The following is a 21,391-nucleotide window of genomic DNA, read 5'->3' on the forward strand; positions in this document are numbered from 1 at the left end:
GAATAAAAAAGACAAAATTCGTTTGCTGGTACAGTATTTTTTTTTTTTATTAGAATATGGCCCATCAAAATAAGCTAGTCGAAACGTAAGATAAATTTATTACTCTTGCAGCGCGATCACCATTCTGCTCGAAAAAACTTTGATTGTTACAATTCCAGTGGGAGTATAACTGTCCATCATAAATCTTATGATCTATTTTACATCTTCGAACAATGCTTTAGAGTAGACAATGCGAACGATAAGCGAAGGACCAATATGTTATTGGTAGAACCGGAATCTTTTCGATTTTGCATATCCTACTTAATTTATTATACCCTGTTTGGTTTTCAAACCGAGAATTCAACCTTGGTTATAATATTTCATACAACTTGTGTATTTTTTTTTAATAATTGAAAGTACATTTCCATTCAAATTTTGTGTTTTTATTTTCATTTATTAAACGTTTGTCTTTTCGGGCATTTAATAGATCTATTTTTTGTGCAGATGGGATTATCTTAGATAAGTAAGATAAGTTTGTTTCGACTCCATAATCAGCATAAAGGCGATAAAATGGTGATAAAGACAAATAAATAAAAACTGAATATGAAATCAGGAGAGTAAACAAAACCTTGGAAAAGTTTTAAAACGTACAGAATATAAGATGGAAGGCATTGCCAAAAAGAAGTGGTACGTGTTCACTCACCTAAAAATACTGAATCAAATCATACACACTCGCACACACACATAACCATAAGGCATTATTAAAATTAGAAAAAAAGAGAAGCTTTGGATATTTTATATAGTGTAATTGTATAGTGGATAAATTATTAAAAAATTGTAATTTATACGATTATATTTATTTTTTCTTCCTGCTTTATCAAATTTAATAGAATGAGCGAAGTGGTCACTGCAATTTAAATGTAATCCGCCTATTTTTTTTAATATTTCTCTTCGTATATTTTTTGTTTTTTCACTTTCGCAGGAATTTATTACTGTCCCGGCTAAAATAACAGTCCCAATTGGAAAGTCAAAACTATCTACATGGAAAAAAAATAATCAGCATAACAGATAAATTATTAGTTCTTTCAATGTCGCAGGTAATGAGCTGCATTTTCTCAGCAAGGCTAGTTGAGGGAAAGAACATTCATGGGTGTTCTTAGGTCTACAACAGGGGTCTCCAACTCAAAAAATGTCATGGGCTAATTCTTGAACTTTATTGACAACGCGGGCCACAAACCAACACACTAGTTACAAAATTAATACACATAATATTGCGTTGGCTTGCTAGTCTTAAGACACCACGCAAATACTCGTCCGATATTCGTGTGCGGAGGGCTGCTTTGTAACCTTCAATGTTTAAAAAAAAATGCTCGCAAAAAAAAAGGTACTGCCAAACATCGCCAAAACATGCCAAGTATGCGACGTGAGTGTGCAATTAACTTTGGGAACCCTTCTTCGCACACAATGATCTGGCCGAAACTGGTTTATTTTGTCACAATAAAAATAAAATATGAACGGAGTAAAGTGGAATAACAGGGGAAAGGTTTGTTTCACTTTTTACAGTTTGTCGGACCGGATCTTGAATAACACGATAAAACTTACTTATAGTTGACACCGTACTATTTTAGTTTCTCTGCGGAAAAAATTGGCTCTGGGCCGCGTGTTGGAGACCCCTGGTCCAAAGCATATCCCCAGTCGATAACCCAAAATAGAATCTCATAAATTAGCACTGCATTTGAATTTTACCAATCAAAATTTATTTCACAGGAACAAATATTTTGCATAAGCGCAAGCAGTTCCAAACATTTGAAATATTGCACTTGAAAAATACACAAGAAGCAAGATTTAAACAAAATAAAGAATTAAATATCAACATATATGTGAAAATTTTGATAGATTTCAATATCACAGCAAGATACAAAGCCCAGGCAAATGTTTTTTTCATCTTTTTTTCAAAATTAATAATAAAAAATTATGAAGTCATTAAGGCACAGGTTGTAAATAATTGGAACAAAACGAATATGAGAAATGTACATGTTATATCACATATCGAATAGTTAATATATACAAAGTGATTCTAAACATAAGAAAAGAGTCATTCGTGTTGAATTTTTCTGGCTAACAGCTGATTAATGGTTAAAACAATCTCTTACATTTTGTATTAAATAATCGCTACAATCCTATTGATTAGGTAAGGTTGGAAGCCGAAAGTTGCTTTGAATCTGTTTAAAACCACTCTAAGAAGGACATATATGTATATATACCAATATATTCATCTATATTGTTAATAAACGTGATAGCACTTTCCATTACTCAAAGCCTTAATGTGAAATATGGATTAAAACAAATATTTATCATAAAAAGTGTTTTGATTAACTAGGATGGAACTAAAACTTTCATTTAGCAATTTCACTTGGAACAAACAAGAAGTCTGTTGGAATGAACGTCTTCAGATCTGACATGTTTTTCACATATTTCATTTTCTTCATTACTTTCCGACTGTGTGATGATAAAATTAGTGGTTATTAAAATGACAAATTTAAGTTATCATGTACAGTATATAGAGAAATTCAATACTCCCTAATATAGTTATGTATACAGACAACAAGGACACTTGTACTGCCATATGAATGTTCAGGCGAGTGTTTCATGGTGGAATTGGTTGGTGAAATAGCCTTTATAACAACTGTTCTGAACGTGAACATTTAATGGTGTTCTGCAAATCATGAAGTCAAATACATGTAAAATTGCCAGCACAACCATTCTTATTCAATACTAAAATAAATTTTTGTTTATTAACGTTCCCTTATTTGAAGCATTTCATGGCAACGATATTTGGTTATTATTGAGAAGAAGTTTGATGAACAGCTTTTCGGAATCCTAAGTCGATATTAGTTGTGACAAGATACCTCAGGTTCTAAACCTATATTATGCTGGCAATGGCAGCTTCAATTATTTTTCACCGTTTTTTATACTCATGTTTTTTTCATATGGACCTTGTGGTCGGGAGTCATAAACGGCAATGAATGAAAAGGAAGTACACATTTGACCATTAAATAATATTTGCGGTGATAAGGAGTGTCGAAATCACTCTGACAAAAATCACCCAAGCACAATTCCTTGAGCCAATTAAAATTAATATTTTTGCACATCCAAATAAGCAGTTTCAAACCAGATAAAACAACACAAAATAATATGAGAGCAAAATAAAAACATTACCTGACAAACAATCTTGCCATTGTTCTAAAATATAGAGTTGGATTCATAATGTAGAATGCTTCCACATTCTTCTTCAAACTATAGTCAACATGCTCATGCCATTTTTTTAAAAGTGAATTTGAAGGAATTTGATGTTTGGGAGTTGATCCAACAAACATAACCACACTAAATTTATCTCGAGCGAGAAGTTCCACAGTGGCTAATACATATCTGGAACGAAAAGAGTTAGAATAGTCTATTGGTATTTTATATGGAAATTTGGAATTTTCGAAACAACTGATTTGAGCTGTACATAAAACAAAAGATTCAAGTTTTATTTTTCCATGTTAGTAAACAAGGTTCATATTGATTCTTCCATTCTGTGATTATATGGCATTACTGAAGCATTACATAGCAGTTATATCACAACTAGTTACTGATCAAGTCAATTATAGAAAATTTTAAAAAATTTGAGCACCCAAGACAGGTAGTTGAAACAGCAACCAAATATCAGCTTAATATTGTACTGCTTTTGGTAGTGTTGTACAATGACTGTCAATTTAAAAAAATATTAGAACATTTAAAACACAAATTACCGGTACTCAAAATTTGAATAGTCTTGACTCATACAAATCAAATACTCGTACAAATAAAAATCAAAGGAACTCACAGGAATAGATTGTCCATAACCCAGGCATAATGATCTATGTTGGAACTTGGTAGGTATGAAGTGAATATTTCAATAATTGCACTCTTTTCATCATAAAATCCTGTATGTAAAATAATAAATAAACATTTTCTATATACACTACCTTTGCTGCAATAATAGATCAACATAAATAGAATCATAAGTGTCTTACAAAAAACATCCTGCAAATAAGAATAACAAGAATATATTTTGTATGTGAGCATGATTCATAAGGAAAAATACTAGAAACATATTTTCCCAGAAGTCATTTATATCTCAAACATCGAGGAGTGCATAGTTTTTAATATGTGTTTTCCATGTGTGACCTATATCCAAGTCCTCATTGGTGAGGCATACTAAGTTCAGAAATTCAAAAGAATTCCTCTTCATTCAGTATCTTAACTTTGGAATTCACTAAGATTAGCAACTATAGTTGGAGCAAAGTGATTTAAATTCAATTTTGCCTCAATTTTAACTCCAAAAAATTAGTAATTTCAAGTACAAATACCTGATTATAATACAACATGCATTTATATCAGTGACTTACCTCCATGAGAGATGACCTTTTTATAGGGTTGTATAGCAGTTTCATCAATCTTATACTCAATATTTTTTATTGTTACAGTCTCCCACCGAATCATTCTAAGTACATCTGGTTTCGGTGAGATTGGTATGATATCTTTTCTTGCCACCAACTGAATATTGGTTTTTATAATTGTCGGTTCCGGAGGTGTTTTGGGCTTTTCCTTCCGCAGTGATGGCAACCTTGGAAGTGAGCTTCTCTTTCCTGTTTTATGAATAAAAGAAAAAGAGCGTTTTGAATTAAATGCCACAAAGCCATACTTAAAAAATAAGTACAAACCTGTAACATCATCAATACTGCTGGTTGCTGAAGTTTCAGACCCAATGAAGCTAGAAGACCTTTGACTTATATTTTCTGACATTGATGTTGCTGTTGAAAAATTTTGATTTTAGCGTCTTAGGTTTCAATATACCCAATTATCACTTCCTTAAGACCAATATTATTACAGTCATTACACATCTAATAAGTAGTCATAAGGACAACAAAATATAACTCTTTCAGTCAAATGTTTTTTTGGCGCTTCAGAAGTGTGTGTACCAATATGGAGGTAACTAATTTTTGTTCACCTACTCTACATCAAGTTGTGTGAAGGGACTGAAACCTATGGGCAGGGGGTATATTCACTTAGCTAACATAGACAGTCCCGAACTCGCAATAGAACTAAAATAAGGAAAATTGAAATAAAATTATGGCCTAACCCGAACCCAGTACACACACTACGGAAGTACAGTTTTTTCCGTCTTACCTTATACCAAAGCTACTAGAATGCATAAACTTAGAATATTGACTTCTCTTACAACATTCCTAATAAACAAAAAGAAAAACGGTTCCAATTGTTATCAACACAAAAATTACCTAAATCGATGGTTATTTGTTCGACAGGGGTGTCGACAAATTGTGCGGCGTCAGGCGTGTCATCCAGAGCAACTGATAGTATAAGAGACGATGGTGGTACCAAAGATTTCCTTTTTCCTGGTGAATGAATCTCATTACTAAAGTCATTGATCATTGGTTCAATAATGTCATCATCATCATCATCCACAACAGCATCATCATCAAGTGATATGAGCTGTTCTTGCTTTTGTTCTGAAATTAAAATTAAATAATTATTGTGAAAATATCAAAAACTTGACTGCATTTAAAAGTAGAATGTTTTTTTTTCATCAATAAACCTATGCCAATAAATAAATCATTCAGGATATCGAATGAAATAATTTTGTTGGAAGGAAAGCAGAAAGATTTCACTAGCAGTGCCAAAATGTGAAATATTACTTCAAAATAATTTTTCACATGAGCAGAACTTAAACTTAGGAAAGTGAACTGGGGAGAAAATCTGGTGGTTCTTGGAAAATAACGGACTTCACATAAACTAAAATACAATTTAAGTATCACCAAGCAATAGATCCTAAACCTCACACCAAATTTCAAATGTGACTTTCCAGCATATACTCACTAATGTTAGCATCATCATCTTCTTCTGAATCAGTAAGAAATGTCAAACTTCCAACACTTCCAGTTGTTTCATATCGTATTCTGTGTGATTGGTTTGATCTAAAATTTTTTTTAATTCAGTTATACTGATAAATCCGAAATCCAGAAATATTGATGCTTTCAATATTGCAACAAATTAGATAAATACATGACATCGATCATTCAATTACTTTTATTGGCTTATTCCATAACATTTAAAAATATATTATACCTATTTGAATTCTCATTTATATATAATCGGATAAAAACAAATGTACATACTGTTCAGGCTTGGATTCTGCGTCATTAAGAGCAACCAGTTGCACCAAATGACCCTCATTGGAATTATCTTCAAACACCTCAGTCTCAAGAGATTCATTTGCTTTGGCCTCGAAACTATCATGTGTAGCATCAAGGTTGACAAAAGTAATATCTGCATCAATCAGATTGGGTGGTTCAATGTCATGTCTGGGTTCCATTTCTGGTTTTAAATCTTGATCGTCTTCTTGAGCAAAATTAAAAGGATCTGTGTTGGAAACATTTTCAACTGATATAAGAGATTCCAAAGTGGACTCAGCGACAGTTTGTTCTTTTCCCATAGTTATGACTTCTTCCACCAACTGATCAACAATTGCGAAAGCCATTGAGTGGTAAGACTCCATTAAAGAATCCTGAACGGGCTGCTCTGGTTTTTCATTTGCATGAATATCGACATTTGATGAGAGCAACTTTCTATCATCATTTGCATGCAAATTTTCATCTGAACTTGACATATCTTTTAATAAATCTTGAGTATGTTCACTATCACTATCAGATAGACCATGTGTCTCCAATAAATTCTTTTCAATGATTTCATTAGTATCTTTTGATGCAGTTGAATCTAAATCATGATTTGAAGAAGCCATGTTATCTTTTACGGCACTATCCAAAATTGATTTTTTGGGTTCTTCCGACTCGATTTGTTCTGTGATCTCCTCAACATGAGTCATTTCTTCCGATTTTGTATCTACAGATTCAGGTTCCATGATTTTGGTCATTCCTGTGACGGTAGCACCAAAAAGTAATGCCTCCTCTATATCTGAATCTTGATCACTATTTTGTATAATATCAGAATGTATTTTCACATGGTCTACATCAGCATCGACAATTGAATTACTAGTTTCTGCATTTGATTGTAGTGGTGTAATTGTCGTTTCAGATTTGGAAACTGAGGAGACATCTTCAGTAGTATCAACCATGTTATCCACGGTGTTTTCAGTGATTAAATATGTGTCCTGTGTAGGTGGCATCGGAGCAATTTTTTTACGTGGCATTACACCATCTTCTATATCTGTGACTGTAGCACCAAAAAGTACTGCCTCTCCTACCTCAGAATCATCATCACTTTTTTCTGTAATATCAAATTGAATTTTCATGTGATCAACACCTGCATTTTCGACATTCATAATAGAATCAATTGAAGCTTCTACATTTTGGGCTATTGGTGTAATTTTGTTAGATTCAGAAACTGCTGCGGTATTATCAATAGCATGAGTGTTGTTATCTGTGGTGTCGACAGTATTCAAATATGTATGCTGAGTTGGAGGCATTGGAGCAATTCTTTTACGTGGCTTTACACCATCTTCAATAACTGTGACTTTAGCACCAGGAAGTAATGCCTTTCCTACCTCAGAATCATCATCAGTTTTTTCTGGTATTTCAGATTGAATTTCCATGCGATCCACACCTGCATTTTCGACATTGATATTTGAATTACTGGAAGCTTCTACATTTTGGGCTATTGGTGTAATTTCGTCAGATTTGGAAACTGCTGAGGTATTTCCAATAGCATGAATTCTGTCATCCATAGTGTTGTCAGTATTCAAATATGTATGCTGAGTTGGTGGCATTGGAGCAATTCTTTTACGTGGCTTCACACCATCATTAATTTCTCCTGTCTGAGAGCGTGTGTGATTTTGGAGAATATTTTCATCCTGTGATGCTTGCAAGTCTGCAGGTACTTCACTACGATCTCTAGATGTGATTTGGTCATTGGCCACCAAATGACTCTCAATAACTTGACGGTCCAAAACATCTTTCTCACTGTCATTGGCATTGAATGGTTGATTATCCACAAAGTCATTATCAATACTATGGTTAGATGGTGGAAGTGGAGCAATTCTTTTTTTCGGTTTCAAATCAGATTCATGTTGACTTATAACAGTTTCCTCCACAGCCTGCTCAATATCCGATTTTAATGTTCTTTTCTTTTTTCTTGAGGGAGGTGGAGGAGGATAGTTTTGATTATGTTCATCTGTATCAATTAAGGATTCTTGAGGCGACTTATCAATATCTGGTGAATGAGCTATTGCACATGATTCTCTTGAATCATCTGTTTCATGAAAAGTTTTTGCAAATATGTTTTCTGCAGCCTGTGGGATTAGCGAGTTTGATTGAATCTCGACTACAGAATCTTTTCCCATTGGATTACGATTAGTTGAATCATACAAAGATTCTGTTTTATCTTCCATTTGCAGTGTGCCAATACCAGTACAAGATTCCATACTCACTTCAGTATTTACAACAACATTGGATTCAATGTGCGATTGTGCATATATTTCAAAACTTGAATCCATGGCTGATTTTTCCTGCTCTCCAGAGAGTTGAACATCTGCATGTAGAGTGTCTTTATTAATCACATTCTCTGAAATTTCATCTCTAACTGAAGTAGGTACTGACAGTTCACCCTCCATGGCTGGTTTATCAAGCTCAATAGTAGCATTGGACAATGAATCGACAGTGAGTTTGTCAGGTATTTCTGACTTTGTGGTGTCTGATATAGGCTGGTCTTCAAGAAAGGGTGGCTCAGGTATGCTGATTGGAGCTGCATGAATAGCTTGATCTTGCTCTTCATTGCTCTGTGATATTATTGAAGAAAATGGTGGAGTCCCTCCAGTGACTATTGAATCATCAATTTGAGGTGCAGACTCACTTATTATATCCACGTTGTGTTCCACTTCATTTAATAAAAGTTTTTTCTTCTTTCTTGTGGGAGGTGGTGGAGGAATGTTGTCTTCATGTCTGTTGGTATGGATTACAGAATGCTCAGATATTTCAGCATTTGTTGGTGAAAAATCATTTGAGATAGATTTCTCCACATTCTGATTATCAGAAGGTTCACTGATTAAGTTACTGTCAGCGATCTGATGTTCCAACAAGGTTGAATGAATTTCAGTGTCAGAATATTTTTCAGTATTGGCAATTTCTATTCCATCGCTGAGATCCATATCCGCAACTAATGGCTGATTCAATTCATCATTTTTAAGATTGCTGTCTCCTTTTGCTTGTTCATCTAATAACTCATTATCAGTAGGTATTGAGTCTACAATAAATACATTCTCATGAGTAATTTCAGCTGATGATTGTAATGATACCTCCCTTTCTGTGTCTAATTCAGTAGCAACTTCTTTCTCTGTATCAGAAGAAGGAATGATTACTTCATTGGCTTGTTTGCCTGATTCTTCTGCATTAGCATTTGTGGATAATATACTATTAGAATGTTCAATCATGTCCATATCATCAAGCGAGGCTGGTTGAGATATAGTAATTGTTGGTACACCCTTCTGTAACTCTTCTGTAGACGTTTCAAAAACACCAGTGTGTTCAGTTTTACTGTTTACTATCGATGTAGGTTCAGTTGTGTTGGATTCCCATTCCTGTAGAATTTCGAATTCTTGCGCAATGCTATGTCCATTTTTATCCTCAGATTCTTCAGCAGAATGATTCAAAGATGTGGGTTCATCAGTATCACTCGGTTCTGTTTCTTCCATAATTATAGGTAAATTAGAATATATCGGATGTTCCTCTTCAGCTATTTCTTCCCAGCCAGCATCAAAGCCTCTGTAGGTAAAATTAGAATCTTCTGGCCCGCTCTGAACATATGAAGATAAGGGCACAGAGTTGTTTTGACTGACTTGGTGCCTCAATGCTATGATAGGATCGTCAAAGTCATCTTGACCGTGAAACATATCATCATCGGTTTCCGAATCATCATTATGTTCATCATCACTACTTGTAGCATTTGCTTCTATTGAAGCAACATCACCCTCATCATCAGAAAGCAAATCGTTATCAATATAAACTGATGATGGAACAGCAGATGAGTAACTTTGTCCAGAAACGTAAGTATTCGAAACAGTAGTTCGATGTGATGGAAGAGAAGGTGTTTTCTTTATTACATTAGATGCTATTGATATTCTTGACTCAAGTTCAGTGTCTCCAAACATATCATCATCAAACTCCATTGTTGGAGAAACTATATGATCTGGAGGTAAAATATTGCTATCTCTTGTAGCAGCAGCCGGTTCTATTAATTGCAAAGTGCTTTCAACTTCTTCACAAGAAGCATCAACATTTATAACCTGATCATGTTCTTTACCAACAATTTCCTCTTTTGATGTTCCATCAATTACATCAACTTCATTGATATCTGTTATGTCTATGTCTGCATCAGATGGTGCCAGTTCTGTTATATTTACACCTAATTTTGCAACATTATTATGACTGCTGGCTACAGTATTGGAACAATCTTGTATGGTTTCAAGTCCGTCCTCCTTTTGCCGAAAGTTGACACTACTACCATTTTTCGAAGTTACATTTGAATCTACATCTATAATCTCCGAATGCTCTGTATGATCATCAGCTGGTAAAATTTGATACTTATAAAGTTCATTTATAGTATGGTCTTTTTCATCATTTGACTCATCATGTATTCCCTTCAGTAAATTCTCATTTCCGAAACATGATTCACTTTGGGATTCATCATGAACTGTATCTGGCACATCCTTTGTAGAATATTCAAGTACAACTGAACTTTTATCTAGTGTTGGGTCTGAAATAATTTGATGAAAAATTTGGCCTGTTACACCTGTTTCAACCAAACCAATTTCCTCAGTAGACTTTTCTTCAATAGAATGACGAACTGGCTCTATAATGTCAATGTTGTCCACAGATTGATTTTCAGATGCTTTTTCAAGTATAGGCTTCTGTAATCCATTACTTGAATTTTTCTCGAGAACAACCTTTTCCGAAGTTGATGTTTCATCAGAGTGACTCAAAGTAGTAGATCTTTCAGAAGCTATGTCACTGAATTTGAGCATTTCGGAATTTTTCAGTGGATCTCCAACATGATTTGATTCCTCATTCTCTTCATCAGCTATACTTAATGACAACTGCATTGTATCCTCTACATTTAAGCAGTCTATGACAGGTATATAATTTGAGTCTGGCTGCATGACAACTTCACTGTATTGATCAGGCACTTGACTACATGTATCATGATATTTTTCAGTGTCCACTTTTAATTCACTCGATTCATCATTTATGAATGAGTCTAGCTTTACTTCTTCACATTCTTTAGGCGTATTGGAATCAATTATTAATAAAGCATCGCTTTTGTCACAAATGCTATTGTTTTGAATGTCTGCTAACAAACTTCCATTGTCTTCAAATAAACTATTGAAATTTGATCCATCATTACTATCTTTTGTTTTCTGTAGTGCCACCGTCTCAAATGTATCGGAAGTAAGTAGCTCTGATACGAGTTTTTCTGAAATTGTATCAGATGCATTTTTCGTCTCAAATGAATTTTCTTCATCCATTTGAACGTCAATAATTGGACTATTGGTTTCATCATCTATTTGGTCTTCATTATTCATTTCACCAGAATGTATAGAAAAACTTGCCTCAGAAGTTGTTGTCATTGATTCATCAGAATCCATAATTAATATGTCTTTACCGGACTCAGTATGCAACACAGGATCAGTGGTTTCAATATTTACACCTGTGGTTGTATCTGGTAGTAATATGCCATCAGGGTAAGTGCCTCTGTCACCAGTCATAAAACTTTCTTCAGAGTTCATTTGCTGCTCATTAATTGATGTAATAGGCTGTATCTCATGAGTAGCTGGGGATGGTATTTCTTGTGTAGTGACAATAAATTGTTCTTGTTCAGAGATTTGCATCAATGAATTTGACATATTTATTTCTGGCGAACGATCATCCATAAGATTATCTTTCACCATGTCATCGGATTTTTCTTTGTCTGCGAAATCTGCCATATCGCTTATTTGATTAATCACTGTAGGTAATTCAAGAGGCAAACTACTGCCAATAGAATCCTGGTCAGGACTTCTTTGCTGCTGTTGATCTTGCAGTGAATCATTGTCATTTCCTGTTATTTGATGTTGGGAAGCGTTTTCTGAAGAATCGTTCTGTTTTGAGTCAAACTCTGTTTCAGTGAAAATATCATCATTTGATTTCGAAATTTCATGATAGTTCTTATCAGATTTTTCTGTCATGTGCCTTTCTGTAAAATCTTTTTCTAAATTGATGGTTATGTCACTCCCAAAAGACTGGTCATAAGTTGTTTCCAAAATGCAATCTGTAGCTTCAATATCTGCTGTAACTATAGTTGGCTTCGCAATATTGACAATGCAGTCTTCAACTTGAAACTTCGGTACCAACTCACTTTGATCTTCATCATTTGGTTTAAGATCCTCTGAGTCACGTGGTGAATCATTTATAAATTGAACACTGGAGTTTTCAATCATCAAATCCTCTGCTTCACTTGCAACTAAATCTTCAGAATTTATCATATTCTCTTGGTTTATGATTTGAAATGAATTATTGATGCCTTCAATTATTCCTTCGTTTGTGTCACTTGATTCATGTTCAGTGTGTTTGACAAATGCATTTTCTTCAGAATAACAGTCTTTTGTGACACTATCCACAACCTGATTTTGATTTTCTTTCGAGACAGTGTCATCTATTCGCTCAGCAGATATAATATCTGACATATTGCTTTCAGTTGAATTTTCATCACATTGAGCAGTATCTTGTTGACCAATATCACCAGGATTTGAGTCGTCAACTTTATCTTTTTTCTTTTTACGCCGAGGGGCAACAGGTGCCGTGTTTGTATTAGTAATGTCAGTTTCTTCAAGTAAATTCTCAATAGCATAGGGCAATGTCACTACCCCTTCAGAGTTCGAATAATCCGCATTTGAATCATCCTGTAACCCTTTCATTGAATTGTTATTTTTAAAACATGATTCACTATTTGATGTATTAGGAACTGTATTGCCTTGAGTTGACTTTTCCGGCTCATCATTTATAGATGATTCTTGAGAAACAAAACTATTATCTGGTGATTGGTCTGTGATATTTTGTTCAAGTATCTGGTCAATGGAATAATCTTCAGCCTCATCAGGATTTTCTCCATTAAAACTGCTTTCACTGATATTACCAGATTCAACTCCTTCAATTAAATCCTCTACAGGAGAAGCCAATGACACTACTACTTTGGGAACTGTACCACATGTATATTCAGCTTTCGATCTTTCAGACTGAGTTTGCGGCAATTTTCCCAGTAATAAACTTTTAGGAATAGACATATTTTTATCTGGGATATCTTCAACAAGTACATTTTCAGAACCAGTATCCATTGTGCTGTTTTTACTTTGACTATTGAAAGTGTCAGAAGAAGATACTTCCAATATTTCTGTTTTTGATTCTAATGTGGTGGACACATCAACATTTTCACCATTAGAGCTCTCTTCACTAACATTAGCAGATTCAGCTTCTTCAATTAAATTCCCAGCAGGCGAAGTCGAAGACACCTCGTTTGTGGAAATAGTACCAAGTGAGCCAAAGATATCCATATTAGCACTGTTGGAATTTTTCTCTGACCCTTGTATTGTCACTTCATTGCCCACTTGCATAATCAAGTCAATTGATGGCTTATCATCTTGAGAATTTGAATGATTTTCTGAATCCTCTTTATTTTGATCTGAAAGCATTATACTTTGATCATGCCCAACTGTGTTGACTTCAGAATGTATGAAGAGGTTCCTTTCTTCTGCATTGATGTCTGAACAATCAATGTAGTCAGCTTCTGATCTTTCAGGTGGGGTTTGCTGTACTTTTTCCTCAGATAAACTTGCAGGAATAGAAGCATGGAAATCTGAAGTATCCCTCACATGAATATTTTTAGCATCAGTAGTTGCATCGTTTTTACTTTGACTATCAAAAGTGTCACAAGTGGATATGTCAAATATTTCTGTTTTTAATTCCAACATTGTGGACACATCAACACTTGTTGACTCCGTTTCTAAACTTTCTGTTTCATGAGTTATATAAGCTTCCTCATTATTAAAGTTATTGTTATCATCAAATTGATTGACAAAATCATCATCACCATTCAATTCAGTTGAAATGCCAATGACCATTAATTCTTCGCCCAATCTATCTTGTTCATTCTTATTCTGACTTGAATCAGGTGGTAATGTATCTACATCCCGAGAAACAGAATCAAGAATAGAATCATCAGCATTAGACTTTGAACTAACATTTTCTTGGACATGAGAAAAGTCATTTATCAAAAGTTCAGATTTTACTTCCGAGTTTTCTCCGTCTTCTGATATAGTTTTTTCATCAGACTTTCCAACAGAATCAATGATGTCGATTGCAATTTCCTTCATTGCCTGACTTGAATTTTTAGAATTAGGAACTATGGCACTATCATTGTCATTACAACCGGGTGATTTTGATTCAGATATGATTGATTCATTTGCAGATTCCAGCATATAATCCTGCACTGAGCTTTTTTGTTTTGCTATTAAAATTTCTTCAGGCGAGAATAGCTCAAAATCATTTGACAAAATTTCCAGGCTCTCTTCAGTTGAGGAGCCACGCGCTGTATCCTCAAAAATATGTTGTTCTAAAGATGGTCCAAACGAAGTCTGTAGATTTGAATGCTTGTTAAAATCAAAATTCTGATCATAAGAAACTTCACTGCTACTTTTCTCTGTATCTTTTGTTGACAAGCACTTTTCACTTGTATGCGTGTAGTTTGCAATATCAAACTGACTATGTATATTTATTGACTGATCTGTGGTATTCTCAGCATGTGGTGATGTCATTTCATCGCTATTCATATTTTGGCCCTGGGGCAACATAGTACCATTAAGCACATGACTGTCTGATAATTCCAATAAACTCTCAGAAAAATTTGTTGTTATAGTAGACATGTTGCATTTTTCTCCTTCTGAAGGCAAAATTATATCTGAAGTCAGAGAACTATTACTTATGGCAAATTCACTTTGTTGTCCAATAGGTAACAGAATATCATTGACTTCACCACCAGATGAATTTTGAACGGGTTCTACACTCTGTTCAAATCCGGTAGTTAAATCAAACATGTAACTTATATCGGCATCATTATCTTGTTTGGATTCAGCCTCATTTGTTGTTAAAAGTCCATCATTATTTAGTTGTGAAGTGCCACTTGAAGCGAATGGTACACCATCGTCAGAGATCATAGGATCAATAATGCTATTCATATCATCACACACTGGTTTGTTTGTCTCGAATAATGAAGTTTCCACTTGTGGCCCAATAACTGCTCTCATATTTTCTTCTTGATTATCGTCTGTTTCAGTAATATTATTTTTGTCCAGTTCCATAGCATCTGAGTATTCTGATATTTCTTTGCCTACTTCAATGAAAACAGATTCCAACAAATTATCCACCGTCTCCAACAGTGCTTGTGAATATTCTATAGGAGTTTCTGAAGGACTGGACAAATTTAAAATTGATTGAGAGTCAGAAATGGCATCAGAAGCAGCATTGAGCTCATCAATTTCACTTTTATGCAATTCTGGATTGATGTTTTCATAACTTATTTCCAAATTCTTGTGATCAGCAGTAACTGGTATTAAGGGCTCATTGACAGCACTACTACTTGAGCCTTCAACTTCAAGATCGTTTGTTGAGATTTTATTATCCTTCTGATGATTTGAAGTCATCGGTGCAGATATGCTCAAATTTTTTTCAATTATAAATGAATCACTATCAAGTTCTTGCTCCATTGAAGAGAGAAGAGTGTCATTTACTAGATTTGGTAAAACATCAGCTTTTTCCTCATTTTCTGATATCCCAGTCTTCTCAACCATGCCCTCTGTATTTTCTTGCTTATCTGTAAAACCATGATTGCCACTCTCATCAACACCAGTTGGTTCTGTACATAGATTTAACAAATTTTCCCCAGAACTGGCAGTCAAAAATAGATCAGAATTATTAAGTCCTTTTGGTGTTCCATCGCTGTCCTGTATCAAGCTGACATGATTTCCTGAATAATCGACACTGTTTTCTTGAGAAAAGAGAAACTCGTTATCAGACGTTTGTTCAGTTTTAGTTAATTCTGAAGTGGAAGTGAATAATAGATCTTCACGTACATCAGCATCAATCAGTACATTAGTAAGCATCATAAAACTTGGATTATTTTCTACTTCAGAGGATTTCTGTGAGGTTTCCATTGTAGAAGATTCTTGATCCGTGGATTTTATATCCAATGTATCCAGCGAAGTCTTGTTTGGGTGAAATGTACTTATATCAGCTGATTGTTTTGCAGTTTCTTCACCCAAATCAGTTTGATTGACAATAACGTTATCAAAATTGGTAGGACTAGAATCCACTGCAACTGTTTTATTCCCCACGTTCAAACTGACTGAATTTTCATTGGGAATTGTTGTCTTGGGATCATCTGCAATTTTATCATCACTAAAAATACTCAATTTTTCTTCATTTTTAGATGTCAACATTGCTTTGTTCTCCTCATTGTTGTTAACACTCTTTATCATACCACTAGCTTCTTGTTCAGCATTTGCAGTAAATATCGATAACTCTGAACTTTCTGAAGTAGGGAAAAGATCTGAGTTTGACACCAAAGAATTACTTGCTTTTAGTGAATCAGCGCCCATAATTTCTGATAAACTCTGACCCTCAGTGGCATTGCTATTCTCCAATGGTGTCATTAAATTTGGTGGCAATAGATTAAAATCTGATTCATTCTCATGCTGAGTAGCAGAAGCTTCTGAAGGAATACTCATTGATGTTGATGTAAAATCTATTACATCCACTTGTTCAATATTCTGGCTGCTTGGACTCGTTTTATCTCTGACAATATCAGAATTAAAATCACTTCCATCCATCCGTGCATCTGATGTAACTGCTATGTTACTTTCAATGCCGAGTACATTATCAAAAGTTAGATTATCTTCTGATTCAAGGGATTTCTGTGAGGTATTGCTTGTACATTTTTGATCAGTGGATTTTATATCCAATGTATCCAATAAAGTCTGATTTGAGTGAGGTGCACTTTTATCAGCTGATTGTTTTGCATTTTCCTCACCCAAATCACTTCGATTGACAACAACGTTATCAAAATCGGTAGGACTAGAATCCACTACAGCTGTTTCATTATCCAGGTTTAAACTGAACAAATTTCCATTTGAAATTGTTGTCTCGGGATCATCTGCAATTTTTTCATCCTTTACAATGTTACATGCTTCTTCATTTTTAGATGTAAACATAGCTTTGTTCTCCTCATCATTGTTAACACTCTTTAGTATACGACTAGCTTCTTGTTCAGCACTTGCAGTGAATATCGATAACTCTGAACTTTCAGAAGTGGGAAAAATATCTGGGTTTGACACCGAAGAAGTGTTCCCTTTTTTAGAATCATCCATCATTGCTGATAAACTTTGACCCTTAGTGGCATTGGTATTTTCCAATGGTGTCTCAGAGTTTGGTGACATTAGATTAAAATCTGATTCATTCTCGTGCTGAGTAGCAGGAGCTTCTGAAGAAATACTCATTGATGTAAAATCTAATACAAATACTTGTTTGTTATTCGGGCTGGATGGACCTGTATCATCTTTGACAACATCACTCTGCGTAGAATTAAAATCACTTTCATCCATCAGTTCATCTGATGTAACTGCTGTGTCACCTTCAATGCCAAGTACATTATCAAGCATGTTAAAACTTGGATTATTGTCTGATTCAAGGGATTTCTGTGAGATATTGTTTGCACATTCTTGATCAGTGGATTTTATATCCAATGTATCCAATAAAGTCCGATTTGAGTGAGGTGTACTTTTATCAGCTGATTGTTTTGCAGTTTCTTCACTCAAATCACTTCGATTGACAACACTGTTATCAAAATCGGTAGGACTAGAATCCACTACAGCTGTTTCATTCTTCACGTTTAAACTGACCAAATTTTCATTGGAAATTGTGGTCTTGGGACCATCTGGAATTTTTTCATCCCCAAAAATACTGCATGTTTCTTCATTATTAGATGTCAACATTGCTTTGTTCTCCTCATTGTTGTTAACATTCTTTATCATACCACTAGCTTCTTGTTCAGCATTTGCAGTAAATATGAATAACTCTGAACTTTCTGAAGTAAGAAAAAGGTCTGGGTTTGACACCGAAGAGTTACTCGTTTTTAGTGAATCATCATCCATCATTTCTGATAAACTCGGACCCTCAGTGGCGTTGTTATTTTCCATTGGTGACATTGAGTTTGGTGACAATAGATTAAAATCTGTTTCATTCTCATGCGGAGTAGCGGAGGCTTCTGAAGGAATACTCATTGATGTGAAATTTAATACATCCACTTGTTTGTTATTCGGGCTGCTTGGACTCATATTATCTTTGACAATATCAATTTGCGTAGGATTAAAATCACTTTCATCGATCAGTGCATCTGATGTAACTGCTTTGTCACCTTCAATGCCAAGTACATTACCAAGCATGTTAAAACTTGGATTATTTGCTGATTCAATGAATTTCTGTGAGGTATTGTTTGCAAATTCTTGATCAGTGGATTTTATATCCAATGTATCCAACAAAGTCTGATTTGAATGAAGTATACTTGATTCAGCTGGTGTTTTTGCAGTTTCTTCTCTCAAAGAAGTTTGACTGACAGTGATGGTATCAAAATCAGAAGGATTAGGATCCACTACAGCTGTTTCATTCTTCAAGTTTAAACTGACCAAATTTTCATTGGAAATTGTGGTCTTGGGACCATCTGCAATTTTTTCATCACTAAAAATACCACATGTTTCTTCATTTTTAGATGTCAACATTGCTTTGTTCTCCTCATTGTTGTTAACACTCTTTATCATACCACTAGCTTCTTGTTCAGCATTAGCAGTAAATATGGATAACTCTGAACTTTCTGAAGTAAGAAAAAGGTCTGGGTTTGACACCAAAGAGTTACTCGCTTTTAGTGAATCATCATCCATCATTTCTGATAAACTCGGACCCTCAGTGGCATTGTTATTTTCCATTGGTGTCATTGAGTTTGGTGACAATAGATTAAAATCTGTTTCATTCTCATTCTGAGTAGCGGGGGCTTCTGAAGAAATACTCATTGATGTGAAATTTAATACATCCACTTGTTTGTCATTCGGGCTGCTTGGACTCATAATATCTTTGATAACATCACTTTGCGTAGAATTAAAATCACTTTCATCCGTCAGTGCATCTGATGTAACTGCTTTGTCACCTTCAATGCCAAGTACATTTCCAAGCATGTTAAAACTTGGATTATTTTCTGATTCAATGGATTTCTGTGAGGTATTATTTGCAGATTCTTGATCAGTGGATTTTATATCCAATGTATCCAACAAAGTCTGATTTGAATGAAGGATACTTGAATCAGCTGGCATTTTTGCAGTTTCCTCATCCAAAGAAGTTTGGTTTTCAGTGACATTATCAAAATCAATAGGACTAGAAACCAATACATCTGTTTTAATCTCCATGTTCAAACTGAACAAATTTTCATTTGAAATTGCTGCCTTGGAATCATTTTCATTTACAATTTCATCATCACTAGATGTGCCATATGGTTTTCCATTTTTAGATGTCAATGTAGCTTTGTTTTCCTCATTGTTGTTAACAGTCTTTATTATACCACTAGCTTCTTTTTCAGCATTTGCAGTAAATATGGGGAGCTGTGAACTTTCTGCAGTAATAAAAAGATTTGAGTTTAACAATTGAGATAGAGAACTGTTCGGTTTTAGTGAATCATCATCCATCATTTCTGAAAATTCATCAATTTGTAATAAACTCCGACCCTCAGTGGTATTATTTGTCGATGCTGTCATTGAGTTTGATGGCAATAGATTAAAATTTGTTTCATCCCCATGCTGAGTAGAAATGGCTCCTGAAGAAACGCTCACTATTGCTAAGTCATCAGTTTTAGAATCAGCGTCAGATAAGGATGTAAATTTTAAAACATCTACCTGTTCATTCTCCTGGCTGCTTGGCGTTATATTATCTTTGATAACATCACTATGTAGAGAATTAAAATCACTGGTATCCATCAATACATCCGTTTCAACTGCTGTGTCACTTCCAATGCCAAGTAAGTCAACAGCTGACGATGCTGACTTTGCTTCACTGGCTTCATTTTCAATCCGTTTAGGTTCATTAGGTGCGAGTAAATCTGTTTGAACAACATTCGTCTGAAAGAAACCACCCAAAAGGTCAATATTGGACTCGTCTGGGATATTCTTCACAGTGTTATCAGCAGTCTCAAATAATTCAAGCATGCTTTCAATGCCGGATTCAACTTCTGATTGATGAATGTCAAACAATGAGCTTTCAAATGGGTTTACTTGATTTTTGGCTTCTGTATTTTCTATAGGATGCTGATTAAATACATCAAAGTCAAGATTGTCCAATGTGTTAGAGGTGTTGGTAGAATTTTCTGCAATTTGATTAGGTAAGTTAATATTACCTGGAAAATTAAGTAAATTTTCTGTTGCAGCTCCATCATTAAACTGCAATGTATGATTGGCATCAGGGTATCCAATTCCTGTGATATCATTGCCATTTGCTGAACTACTGTCATTGTCAAATGCCAGTAGTATTTGGTCATTTGCCGTAGAATTCTGAGGACTATCTTCACTAGTCAACCCATTTTGTTCAACAGCACTATTATCTCCAAATATATCTAGCAGATCACCTTCGGATGCCATTTTCGATTTGACAAAGAAGGCTTACATTTTGATAAATTTTGTATCTGATAACAGTAAAAATATGGTGATCAAATCACATCGGTAGTAGATTATATTGTCTCGAAACTGAATTACCATACCTGTCGCTATACTGAAATGGATAAACTAAAATGCATCAAGTATAAGATATCCTGATGAACTTTATGAGTTTTAACAATTTATTGGACATTATCTGACATGTTAGGGACATATTATCAATAATATAACCTCCGTAATTATGGCTGATGACATGACTACTTACTAAGATCAGGGCAAAAAAAAATGAAATAAATACTTGATACAATTATAAACATTATTCGCTTCGTGCAGACTTATTAGCCTTGAACTAACTATTTGCAACTAAACACAATGCTGTTTGCAGAACCTGAACCAGTAATAATTTAAGCTGCTTCATAATCATACACCCACAGTAAGAGCATATATTGTACCATGCACACACTCGACAACATATATATAATGGGTAAATATAAATCGAAACACAGTTAATTATTAACCAGAATATGAAAGAATGACAAATAAATATAGATGTTCCGCGATATAAGTCTATAGTTGAATACCAAA

At 34.6% G+C, this 21,391-nt stretch overlaps 1 protein-coding gene across 2 annotated transcripts; it reads right to left on the reverse strand.

The window, feature by feature from the left end:
• Window positions 1-149: 149 nt before the first annotated feature.
• On the reverse strand, window positions 150-20,995 carry LOC120341877 (uncharacterized). Of its 2 annotated transcripts, XM_078110558.1 has the most exons (9): window positions 16,877-20,995; window positions 6,201-16,813; window positions 5,902-5,999; window positions 5,304-5,534; window positions 4,728-4,817; window positions 4,413-4,652; window positions 3,848-3,947; window positions 3,199-3,408; window positions 150-2,478 (listed from the first exon to the last, which is right to left on the reverse strand). In XM_078110558.1, exons 1-9 carry the CDS (start codon window positions 20,789-20,791, stop codon window positions 2,376-2,378), a joined length of 15,600 nt encoding a protein of 5,199 aa, XP_077966684.1. In that variant the 5' UTR covers window positions 20,792-20,995; the 3' UTR covers window positions 150-2,375. The 2 variants fall into 2 exon arrangements, with proteins under 2 accessions (XP_077966684.1, XP_039266369.2); XM_039410435.2 differs by having other exon boundaries at window positions 6,201-20,995.
• Between the last annotated feature and the right edge of the window lie 396 nt (window positions 20,996-21,391).

This window comes from Styela clava, chromosome 3, assembly GCF_964204865.1.
Source record: "Styela clava chromosome 3, kaStyClav1.hap1.2, whole genome shotgun sequence".
Taxonomy (NCBI): Eukaryota; Metazoa; Chordata; class Ascidiacea; order Stolidobranchia; family Styelidae; genus Styela; species Styela clava.